The sequence below is a fragment of the Arabidopsis thaliana genome, chromosome 3 (assembly GCF_000001735.4).
Source record: "Arabidopsis thaliana chromosome 3, partial sequence".
Classification (NCBI taxonomy): domain Eukaryota; kingdom Viridiplantae; phylum Streptophyta; class Magnoliopsida; order Brassicales; family Brassicaceae; genus Arabidopsis; species Arabidopsis thaliana.
Genome location: NC_003074.8, coordinates 11,781,111 through 11,792,995, shown reverse-complemented (window position 1 = coordinate 11,792,995; position 11,885 = coordinate 11,781,111). Strand labels below are relative to the sequence as shown.

At 30.5% G+C, this 11,885-nt stretch overlaps 1 protein-coding gene and 1 pseudogene across 2 annotated transcripts; both read left to right on the top strand.

The window, feature by feature from the left end:
- Positions 1–7,618: 7,618 nt before the first annotated feature.
- AT3G30160 (uncharacterized protein) lies at positions 7,619–9,346 on the top strand (the record flags this gene model as incomplete). The annotated part of the gene is made up of 5 exons (NM_113915.2): positions 7,619–7,808; positions 7,921–8,053; positions 8,158–8,262; positions 8,375–8,435; positions 8,998–9,346. 2 exons carry the CDS (start codon positions 7,619–7,621, stop codon positions 8,004–8,006), a joined length of 276 nt encoding a protein of 91 aa, NP_189635.1. The 3' UTR covers positions 8,007–8,053; positions 8,158–8,262; positions 8,375–8,435; positions 8,998–9,346.
- Positions 9,347–9,883: 537 nt separating this feature from the next.
- On the top strand, positions 9,884–10,840 carry AT3G30150 (annotated as a pseudogene; the record flags this gene model as incomplete). The annotated part of the gene is made up of 4 exons: positions 9,884–9,985; positions 10,141–10,263; positions 10,403–10,555; positions 10,664–10,840.
- Positions 10,841–11,885: the final 1,045 nt, after the last annotated feature.

The following is an 11,885-nucleotide window of genomic DNA, read 5'->3' as shown; positions in this document are numbered from 1 at the left end:
TACTATCTTTTTGTAAAAAAAAAATAGATAGAATAAAAACTTACTTTAATAATAGTGGCATATATGTAAATATTCAGAAAGTTTGATCAGTAATGTTGTAACTCAATTCTAATGTCGAACCGAAATGCGAGGTTCAATAAATGCAATGTTTAGCCATTTTTGAACTAGATGTCAAAAAACTGAAAAGGTCAAAAAAGCGAAAGGTTTCATTTCATATTTGCTGATCGATTCTATTTACCTTTACTCCATCTTTCTGTAGAATGTGTACTACCAACACTAGTAGTGAGTAGCCCATTGCCTATTTTGTTTCGCCATATATCAAAATATTTTCAAAGTACTAACTACTAACTCTAGATTCCACGTTACTCCATGTGAAAGCTCAAATTGAATTTTGGTTAGTACTTGTTGTAAGAGGTTGGAAAAAAAAAAGCGAAATGTAAGAAAAGAAAAATTTTGGAGATATTTTTTCATTTACCCACCACAAAAAAAAAAATCATTTACCTAAACAAACTGAGCCATAGTTTTTTTTTTCTATCTTTAATTTCCCTTCATAATTTGGTCATCTAGTAATATTATCCTAAATTTATTGGTTCCAAAATTAAAATCGAAATTACATTTAGTTTTGTTTTGTTTATGTGAGACTAAATTCCAGTTTTTCAATAGCTTTGGTACATTTGTCTACATTACGACATAATTCAAACAGTTTTGAAAATTTTGTAAAATTTGATACGGTTCAGAAGTTTGGTTTGTATTAAAAATTGGAAACATTGGAGAAAATACGAAAATTTAATACCAAACTGGTTACTAATTAAAAAAAAAGTTTCCAAGCAGGTATAGGCATAAACCAAAACCGAACAAACTTATAGAAATTCCGGTATGATTATTATTTTTTAGTTTTCTTCTATAAAATACTATTAGTCACACTTGTAGTGGTATCCTCACTGTAGAGTTTAATTGGTATGGCTCAAGACATGCCTACTTAAATAACATTTAAAATTTGAATTACTGTACAAATTCAATTAATTTCGCTATTTTATTGTAAGTTTATATATAAACATGTTTGATAGCTACTAAACTCTCATACAAATAGAAAGCAATATGACAAAAGAATACTATTAACGTAAAATCCACACCTAATGCAAATGTTCATCCAGTAAAAAATAAATAAAACAAATGCCACTTAGCGTGGATTTGAATGAATTGGCTTAAAACAACAAAATAGTATTAACACATTTGACATAATAAAACAAATTATTGCCTTATCACTAGATTTTAACCAACCGAAGGCATAGCAAATTATTTTAAGTCTAGGAAAGAGTTCAATTTTTGCTAGACATATTTTTCTTTAACCATTGCAGAATTCAGATACAAGCAGTTGCAAGTTTGATCAAGTTGTTTGAGATCTTCCGACTATAAAACAAAACTACTGTTTAAAAGAATTTTCTTTTATTTACAATATCATAATTTATCATAACGAGACAAGTGGGAACAGATTGATGGTATTGTGACATACGCTTCATGTGAAATTAGTATATAATAATTTTGCTTCCATGTGAAATTTGGTATCTACTTTTCAAGTCAATCTTGAACTCGAAAATTACAAGGCTCGAGAACATTTTAAATCACAATGACTAGCACACACCAAATCTCCTGGTCACGGTGACGCATATGAGTCTAACACCGTTCGAATGGTGACAACTAATTTTAGAACGTTATACTTATACACATAAACCATAATGTTTGGTAAATGGTAATAAAATGTAGACCGTATTTCACTTCTTCCTACACCATTTGAATCCATATATGAATATATGACCAAATTCTGAAGACAAAAAATGAAAAAAATCATGGACCAAGATTCCAACATATATGGTATGGTTTGATTGATGCAAAAAAGAAAAATATATTTACAGCTTAATACCTAACTGTAGTAGATTCGGGAAATCTACTTTGGTATTTTGATGTAATATAATATTTGTCTTTTTATTTCCTTGATAGATTCTTCCAAACTGATCATTAAATACTACATAGTCATCTCAAAATCTTTGACTCCACAGATCCTACGGTTAATTACTTAGAGTAGGAGGAATATTTTACGTGGCTAAACAAGTTTTAGTAATGTGGTAAAAGTCTTATCAAATGAAACAAAAGGCAAAGTTGAAAGACTAAATTGGCACAACATTTCGTTGTAAGCAAAAAGTCCAAACCTAGCGAAATGGCTAACCATTGATCCTATAATGTGACACATGGGTGTCAATAATATTTTTGTCTAAGAAAAAAGGGTTTCAAAATATACTATATGATCCATATTTAAAAATTTAATTATAATATAAGATACGGTCTATTAAAGGAAACCAAATTATATGGTGACTTTAGCCATCCGTGTGGTGGCTGCGGTTGCATGGACAATAATGGGCCATAACGAATCTGTGGGTTTCAACTACAATTATTATTAAAGTTTTTAAAATTATTTAATATATTCTTTTGAACAAACAATAAATTATTTATATATTTTGCTGTATAACAAGCTGGCAACAATAAAATGGTAATGGATTTTTCGAATGATAACGAAATTTATTGTATATATATATATATATATACTATATATTATAAGTTAAGGATATGTACATCAGCACACTACTTTATTTCATTAATTATTAGTTTATCACACTGAAAATTTTAATACTTCTGAAATCAGCACATTTTTGCTTAACTCAAAGAAGAAATAAAAATACATACAATAATTATACTGATGTAAACACTAGAATGTTCGTAATTATTATAATATGAAAATTGTTTGTTATACCTTACAAAGAAAAGAAGAATAATAGTAGATTTGGTTATTATATCTCTTTATAATTAAAATTTTGATTTGATGGATGCACCATACAAAAAATGATCATGTACCAAATATAATATGGTACAAATTCAATCAATAATATCACATGCATTGCTCATGCAGCACAATGTTTTGCAACTACCCAAACTTTTTTGTCTGTTAAAACCTACTAACCAAATTATAGTCTTTTTTTTTGTGAGCTAAACTAACGAAATTTATAGTCTTTAGTCATACATTTATACGGTATTCGATCCCTCGAATATATATAAAAACATATGCAAATCTTTTTCATATATATAGAAAAAAATGATTGAAACAAAAGATTGTCAATGTTGAAATTAAGAAGAAGAAAAGGTACGTAGGGAAGATGAGGTTGCAACCAACATTTTGCTAGAAAAGATTCTTAAGATGAGCTTTGGCGTTGGCTCCACTATATACTTGTCTTTCTAACACCCATGTGTGAAGGTCCCCATTACATTTTCTTTTGTTTTTTTTTTCCATGTCCAAGTGCTTGTCTTGGCTGTTGTTTCTTTCTCCATCATCTTCTCCTTTGCTTCAGTTTCAAATATTCTATATTTATAGATATGTTTGTATATATATTACTTGAAAGGATACGAATATATTATATCCTCTCATCTCTTAGCTCTCATCCATATCAACAATGGTTCTATCAAATGAGGAAAATAATAATCTGAAATGATGAGTCAATTATAGTTGCATCACCACTTTTTCTTTTAGGCTTACATCCATATAACCTCTGGTTTCTATCAAATATTGAAAATCTATTTTAATATGACAAGTCATGTTCATGGGGTTGGATAGATACATTACACTAATGGCTTTATGAATGTCGTCTGCTAGTTATGTTAAGTCATATTACTCTTAAACTAATCAATTTCCCAAAAAATTTGGGTTAAATTTGAATTCATATGGATAGTTATAGGATTAATGCTGTTTGTTTGATCCCAACACAAATGACTTATGATTCCCAAAGAAATTTTTCTTAAAAGTTTGATATATCCGGAGGTAAATCTTTTCATGCTTGGTAATAGTAGCAATGAAATTTAATCCAAAGAAAAAGTTTATAGTTTCTATTTCTCCAAAATCATTCGCTACGGCAACTTTCTGTATATTCTCCTGCATTGTTTGCTCTCACTCGATTGGTTGTTTCAATGTGCATTTCAAGTTTAAAGTCTGGTCTTATAAACAAAGACATTTGAGGATTTAATTGTCCATTACCATTATGCATAACCACGTAGTAGGAACGAATATCTACTAGCTAGTGATTTGTTCACTTTTGGAATATAAAAAATATGACCATTGCATGGTTATTTGTTAATCTTAGAATTCCGAAATAAACCAAAATTCCTTAAACTCGTTGAGATCTTGCTAATTCTACTGAAAAAATATCAAAAATCTTTGCAAAGCTCGTTTACTAATTTTCAAAATAACACAAGTAAAGCTATTAATTAATAAAAAAACATGAAAGCTCAAAAATATAATCTTAATTGATAAAATATTAAAATCTAAAATATAAATAAAATAATGAATAATTGTCAAATTTTACCCTACATTTACTTGATATATAATGTAGATTTCATGATCGTCTTCTCAACGTATGGACTTTCGCCAACGAAATGGTAGATGTCGTCAACCATCATGTCATCCAAAATAGAACTTAATTGGATTAAGAAACCAAATAACTGAATCCCAACTGACAAAATAGTGAAAACTTCTAAGATAGGTTCGCGATGTATTGTTGTTTTTAGAAAAACTAAACTCAACGAAAGGTTATATATACGATTAGTTTGAATCTCCGAAAAACTGACTAAAACTCAAATCGTTCAAAATGTAAAATCCAATACATCCCCATAAGTCTTCTAAAACAAAATAAGATTTTAATACAGTGTATCTACTGAAAAAGGATTACAAAATAAATAAATTTAAAAGCCTTACGAAAACTCATTTATTAAGTGTTGTTTTTTATTTATTAAAAAAACTTGAAAATTATAGAAAACCTAAAAACTAATCTTAATTGAATATGCATAAGCATTAAAAACTGAAGTACACATTACATAAAAAATAAAAAATAATTGTTATAATCACTTTGTTATTCATAAACTCAAACTCAACAATCGCATATACTGAGACAACTTCTTCATGTACACCAGTGGACTACCATGTGGTGTGCTTTTTGCCTCCCCACATCGACACTCTCATGTGGGGTTACATTTTAATGCAACATACCAAAAATATAACAAAATTCTCAAATCTAATTATGTTTGTTCATGATGATGTATTGTTTGATTGATAACATGAATTGTTGCATGTGATAAGATGGTTAATCAATCACAAAACAATGATCTAATAGTAAAAATAGTATTGTTTTGAGTTTTGAACTAAGATTTGGCCGATTAATAACCATTTCTGAACAATAATTTAATACTAAAGATAGTATAATTTTGAATTTTCAATTCATTTTTTTCTGGTACAATTTATCATCTATATATATGGAATGGATAGGTGTATAATGAATGAGAAAAAGAACAAAAGAGGAAAAAGGTGAGTGTTAGCCCCAAATTCACGTTGCCCCCTCGTGGGCTTAAGGATTCCAAACCAATATTGTGTCCTTATGGTACGATCTGTAGACTGATAGCAACATGCATTGATGTGATCACTAGCCGGCTTTTTCCATCGTCTCCATTATGTCTTCTTTGAGTTTTTTTTTTCTATTTGCACGCACAATTCTTCTAGATTAACTCACATTGTACGTAAAAACAATTGTTGATTAAAACAATTAGTGAAAATATGTGTTTAATAAATTTTAATGTTTACGATTATTCCAAAATAATGTATTTATGGATGAGAAATTGATTAGTAAAAGATGAACGAAAAAGGTGAAGTGTTTTATATATAGACATAAAATATAACAATTTATACAAATGATCATTTTCAGTTGTTAAATTTGATTTTACCTATTTTAGACGGAATCATACTTTTTATAGACACCTAATGACGCGTAAATGTTTTAAAATGTGTAACAAAATAGATCGCTAATTTGTGTTACTGAGTGAGGAGCCAAATAGATTTCAAACCATTACATTACAAGTTTAGATTGAATTTACCTTCAACAGGATGATAAAAATGGTGCTTTAAAGTCTAGTGACTTCAGAGTCGTAATCACTTCATTAACTCCATTCGCTTTGTTGCTTATGTTGAGTTAATGGACTGAAATTTAAGGATTTTAAATTATGCTTTCATGTTCTTATCATCTTTTGTCATGAGATTTAGATTTATAATCTTTTTTTTTATTGTATTCTTTCTTTATTTTCAATGAAATATTTCCATTTTAGCAAAAAAATAAAAATCTAAAAGATCATTGGGCATAAGTAATTTAAGCCCATGTATAAATGGGCTTCGTTGTTAGTATTATGTTAAGTAGAATAGGGAATCATGGTTATGGTTAATTTAGTCCAAACAGTGAGAGAGACATATTGAATACCAGCAAAGTTTTTTAGATATATATATGTAATGAGATTAGTGAATGAAAAGTATAAAAACCAATAAGTTCTTGTCAGCTAAATTCGTAAATTGTTTAACCTCTATGCTATTAAAAGAGAAGTACATTTAGAAAACAGGTCGGATTAGTTTTAAAATTAAGCTTCAATTTAAATTGATTTACAAGTAATTTATCAAATCTGATCTTTTAATTTCAATTCGATTTCAATTGAACTATATATGGAAATATTCGTCAGTTTTAATAACATTAACCACAATCTAAACAACCCTCTAGTTGGCTTAATAAATCGAGTTTAAAACGAGTAATATCCGCGCAATTCATTCCTACTAATAAAGCAACTCAATATTCTCTAAACTATACATTACTATCTACAAAATATGACAACTATATTTACTATATGACAACCAAACCGTTCTCATTAAATTTGTGTGATTGAATATATTACGAACTTGATGAACATATTATTCTTAAATGTCAAACTCGGCAAGATTTGATTACAATTATGCATTGTCTTTTAGTAACTAACCTTATTCGCAAAATCATAATTTTGGAATATGCTTCAAATTGATCCTAATCTTTGACCTAATACTAAACAATATAAATATATGCTTCGTATAAGAAATGAATTTCACACCATAACTTAATAAAAGCTTTAGAAATTAGCAAAACTTACATTCATAATAATAGCTCTTAACGCTACTTCGCCTTTCACTAGCCTCAATACTATCAAGCCATTCAAGACAACCTCGAAGATTCAAGTAAAAATTGTTCACACTTGGAAACAATACACACAATATTCAGGCGAGACAGTTGAGATGATTTTGGGAGACACCTTTGAGAGTTTTAGTTATCATATTAATTATCATATGAAGAAATATTTTGAATATTTTGATATAGATTAACTTTTTTTTAAAAAAAAAATCAGGAAATTTTAATTACTGCGACGCTTAAAACGGCACATGCCATAAAGTTTCGAAGAGACATTGTCACTAGAAAATGTATCGTAATTGAGAATTTTACCATGTCTAAAGCAATAAAAAAATTCAGAGCAACAAAGCATCCTTATTGGATATCCCTTAAAAACTGTGTTTGAAATAAACAAAACTTTTCTAAAGGTATGAATGGAAAATATAGTCGAACAAAAAGTATTGAACTCGGGGACGAATTCTCTTTAAGTGGGAGAGAATTGTGAGACCCAACTCTCTAATGAGGCCCAATAACAGCCCAACTTCTCTAATAGAAAAACCCTAAGCGTGTGTATGATAATATGTATATATCTCCCTCTCCACACAGCTTCTTCTCACGTCTTCTTCATCACCATCACTTCCTTATCTCACATCTCAATCCCAGCCATCATCATCATCGTTGTAACGCCGGAGTTGACGTCACGTTGTGGTCGTAAGTGTTCTACGTGGTTGGTTTCGTCACCGTTCATCGCCGGATTGTTAGGTAAGGAAAACCTATCATAGTTATGAACTATACTACTGAAATTGTTTCACTTAGCAATTGAATTCATGGATCATAACTTCAACTATTGGGTTTTTGTGTGAATATGTGAAAGAAGGAAACAATTCAAGTGGTGGAATTGGTGATCCGTTTCCCGTCACGTCCGAAGGAGTTTGGCGAGTTCTTAACGGTTCTGAGTAGATCTCGTTCCCAAGTTTTCATAACAGTTTTCAGATCCAAAATCAGAGGTAAGATCGATCGGAAAATCGCATTTAAAGTTGATGATTAGTCACAGTTTTTCAGAGCCATATTTTTCCAAGTATCTGAAACAGTTGCGTCTTAGGGTTTTAAGGAGGCATTTCCGGTCACTCCTAAGCATAGATAGACCAAAAGACGGTTGTATCCGATAGAGGAAGTGTTAGAGAAGCCATGGGACCCTTCGTCGTCACTTGAAAAGGTATACCCTAGCTGCCACGTCGATTGCTTGTTGGACAAGAATCACATGTTTTACCAAAACTGCAGAAACCCTAATTTGTCTTTGTGCTGTTTTCTTCTGCTGCAAGTTTCAGATATTGTCTAGGCATCTTCAACCTTTTTCTCCCAGTTTGCGTCTCATTCCGAGTTGCTAAGGTGAGGGTGTGATCTGCGGAAATTCGATTACAAGTTTTTATTTTTATGCTTCATGATTCATTGCATAGGAATAGATTTGTTTGCTTAGTAATAATAAATTGTTATTTAGGATTGATGATATGATGATTGTTCTACTAATATATGATGATTGAATTATTGTACTTGTGATAACAAGTAATTATATGTGTTATATGAGAAATTGGAATCACCATCTTTTGAGATGATGAAAAGTGTAACAGTGGAAAAGTGGAAAATGGTTTACATTGAATTGACGGGTTCTTTGTAGCTCAATAAAAGACTGACGAGTCTAGTGGAACTAGATAGGTTCAAAGGTCAGGGAGATGATTGAACCTGGAAATGATGTGGAGATCTTGCTTAAGCAAGAATGAGTTGTGTGTTATAGTTTTGCATAGTGATTCAGACTATATGAGTGTTGTGTCTATTTTCTATGTGATTGTTGATTGTGGTTTAAAGCTAGAATCGTGTATCGTATTTCCAATGGGCGGAAAGGATCCTCTCACTGAGTAATTCTTTACTCACCCCTTTTTCCCTTTTTCCCCAGGTCACGGTGAGAATCGTGTGTAGTCGCTCAAGTCCGTCTCGCTTATGGTGTATTTTGGGAATCGCGGTTTATTTTCTCTATTTGTTATTTTATGATACGATTTATTACAGAGTTTTCAATGATTTAAGATTCTTTTTAAGAAAAGTTTATATTTTTAAGAAAAGTTTATATTTGAATTAAGAAAGTAGAATAGAGGAAAAATATAAGTAAGGTGAAAGCACGCAGTCTCAATGTTGAGGGTGACGAGTGTGACACACAACTCGTTATGTCTTATATATTTCATACATTATGTAGAGATGTGAGGTTGGCCTGTACTTTGTGGGAGAGATTTTATGAAACACTAATTGCTACTTGCGAAAACATTGGGACTAAAAAGGCTATATGTTTGCTTTGTTCGCAAAGATGAATGAATTTAAAGGTAACATATACAATATGAAAATTGTTTGCATTATGTAATACATATTATTAAACTGAAATTAAGTTTACAGGACAGAGATCTGTCTCTAGTGCTTTTGATATGTCATTGTTGCAAATCGATCCAGATCATCCTTAAGTTCGAGAGTTATGTTGTTGAGTAACTTTTATTGTCCATTCAAAACTATTTTATAATTGAAATTTTAGTCCAATTTATGTGTTTAATTTTACCCTAAATTTTGTGTAGTCTACCACAAGATGGACTGTTTTTAACACTGCAAGTCCATGTTCTTAAGCAACATCATGTTGAAAACAAGGTTGAATTGTATAACAGTCTTCGAGTATGTACCATCAGAGACCTTATCTAGTCAACTGAGATTTTTTATCTACAAATTTTGTACTTGGTATCATGCATGCAAACCATAAGATTTGATTCCTTATAATTTGTTTTTAGGTTGGGAAGTTAAAAATAATGGGCACTATTTTTCCCATTGAAAAAGACTTTTCGTGGTATTACTTCATGTGTATGAAGTGTAAGAACACTGCCTTCATAGTTCCAAAGTTTGTAATCGAGGTTGATAATAAGGGAAATAAACCATTTTATTGGTGTATGGTACATGTAAAGAAACTACAAACATAGCAATCCCAAGGTATGTTTACTTATACATAATTTTATTACAGTATGAAGAGTTTTTACAGTTTTTGTGAACATATGTAATTTTAATTTAGGTACAAGCTTATTGTCTAAGTCATGGATTCAATTGTTCAACTAAATTGATGCTCTTTGAATCCGATGCAAAGAAGATTGTCTCTTGCTCTGCTTATGATCTCTTGAACGGAGAATATGATGAGGTAACTTTTATAAGCTATCTATTGTTTACTTCATTATTATATGCAGTGTTTGTGAATTTAATATGAATGTGCTGATCATAGATAAAAGATCCTACTATTCTACCACAACCCTTGGTGAATTTGATAAGAAACATTCTAGTTTGTGGTGTTAATTGAAAAAGATAACATCAACGATGGTAATGACACATACAAAGTTGCATACGCTTGGGTTAGTCGTGAGCCTTTACAAAGTGACACTATTGGTGATTCTAATGTTCTTGACGATCTTCAGACTATTGTTTTAGTTGATCAGGTTATATTTTATTGATTTTTATATATTTTATTTATATTTCGTGTGAGTTTTTAGTTAAATCAAATGTCTTCTTCGTAAGATACCCTACTGTTAAGTAATAGTAGTGAGAGAGTCGAATCTTTGGCTACTCATTCGATAACTACGTCATCCAAGCGTAAGGACAAAGAAGATGATCCTCTTGAAAGTCAATCATCGTCATCCAAAAAGTTATGCATTCCGAGCATTGGAGATAATATTGTCAAAGGAAGTGTTGGAATCGTGGAAGAGGATTTGGTTTCAAAATAATCTAAAAGGTGTTTCTTGGAGGAGTTTAATATACTATGTTGTTCATAACATTTTATTTCATTTTGAAGAATTTTTTTCTTTAGGCTTCAATTATTTATTGTTTTGTATGACTTCTTTCTACACTTTCATATTTTGGTTTGAAATAAATTTCGCAGTTATTTTTGAATAATTTTATTTATTACTTCTTCATATACATTTAATTTAGTAATTGCAAACGTTATCATCAGTTGCCTTATTTGTTAAATTTTCAAACTATATCTTCTACAAACAATATATATAAATGACTATAATGTTTGTTCATATATGACTTCATTGTTATTGATCTTGAACACGGTGCTGGCGGAATTCAAGAGGCACTCAATTGCATTCACGCTGTTGATGCGGCATGATCATCTACCGCTCTTTTTGTTCTGGATAGTTGTCAAGCATGGGTCCATATGCCTCAAGGAACGGGTTACTCTCTTTTGAATTATCTAATGAACATACACAAAAAAATCTTGATAACCTTTTGACATCTCTCGATCTCAATAAAATAAAGCGGTAGAAAAGAGCAGTAGACATCAGTTAATACTCTTTTTTCATCATTTAATATTTTATCTAGGTCTAGTATGATAAACCTATTATTTTTATGTCTCTTAGATGTTATAGACAGAGACACATAGTTTTTTCACGTTCTTTTGGAACCCGAACATCCATGATTGGATAAGTAAAAGGTTCGGTTCGTGTCAGGTTGATTTCAAAGGAATTGAGTAAGACATTTGGGATATACAGACTATACATATGCAAAACATAAGCTGGAGAGATACATATGTAAGGTTTTCTACCATATAACAATACAACGTTTCTCCAAAGAAAAAGGTTACAATGTCGTCATCCAAAATTGCGGTCTGTATCATCCTCATTTCACTCGCTAATCTTGATGAATGTATGTCATATAGTTTACGGTTTCCCATCACTAAACATCATTAGTTACTAATATTCTCTATAGTATTTTAAAATCATTTATTTCTCTTGTTATATATAGGCAATTTTTTCAAAGAGGACA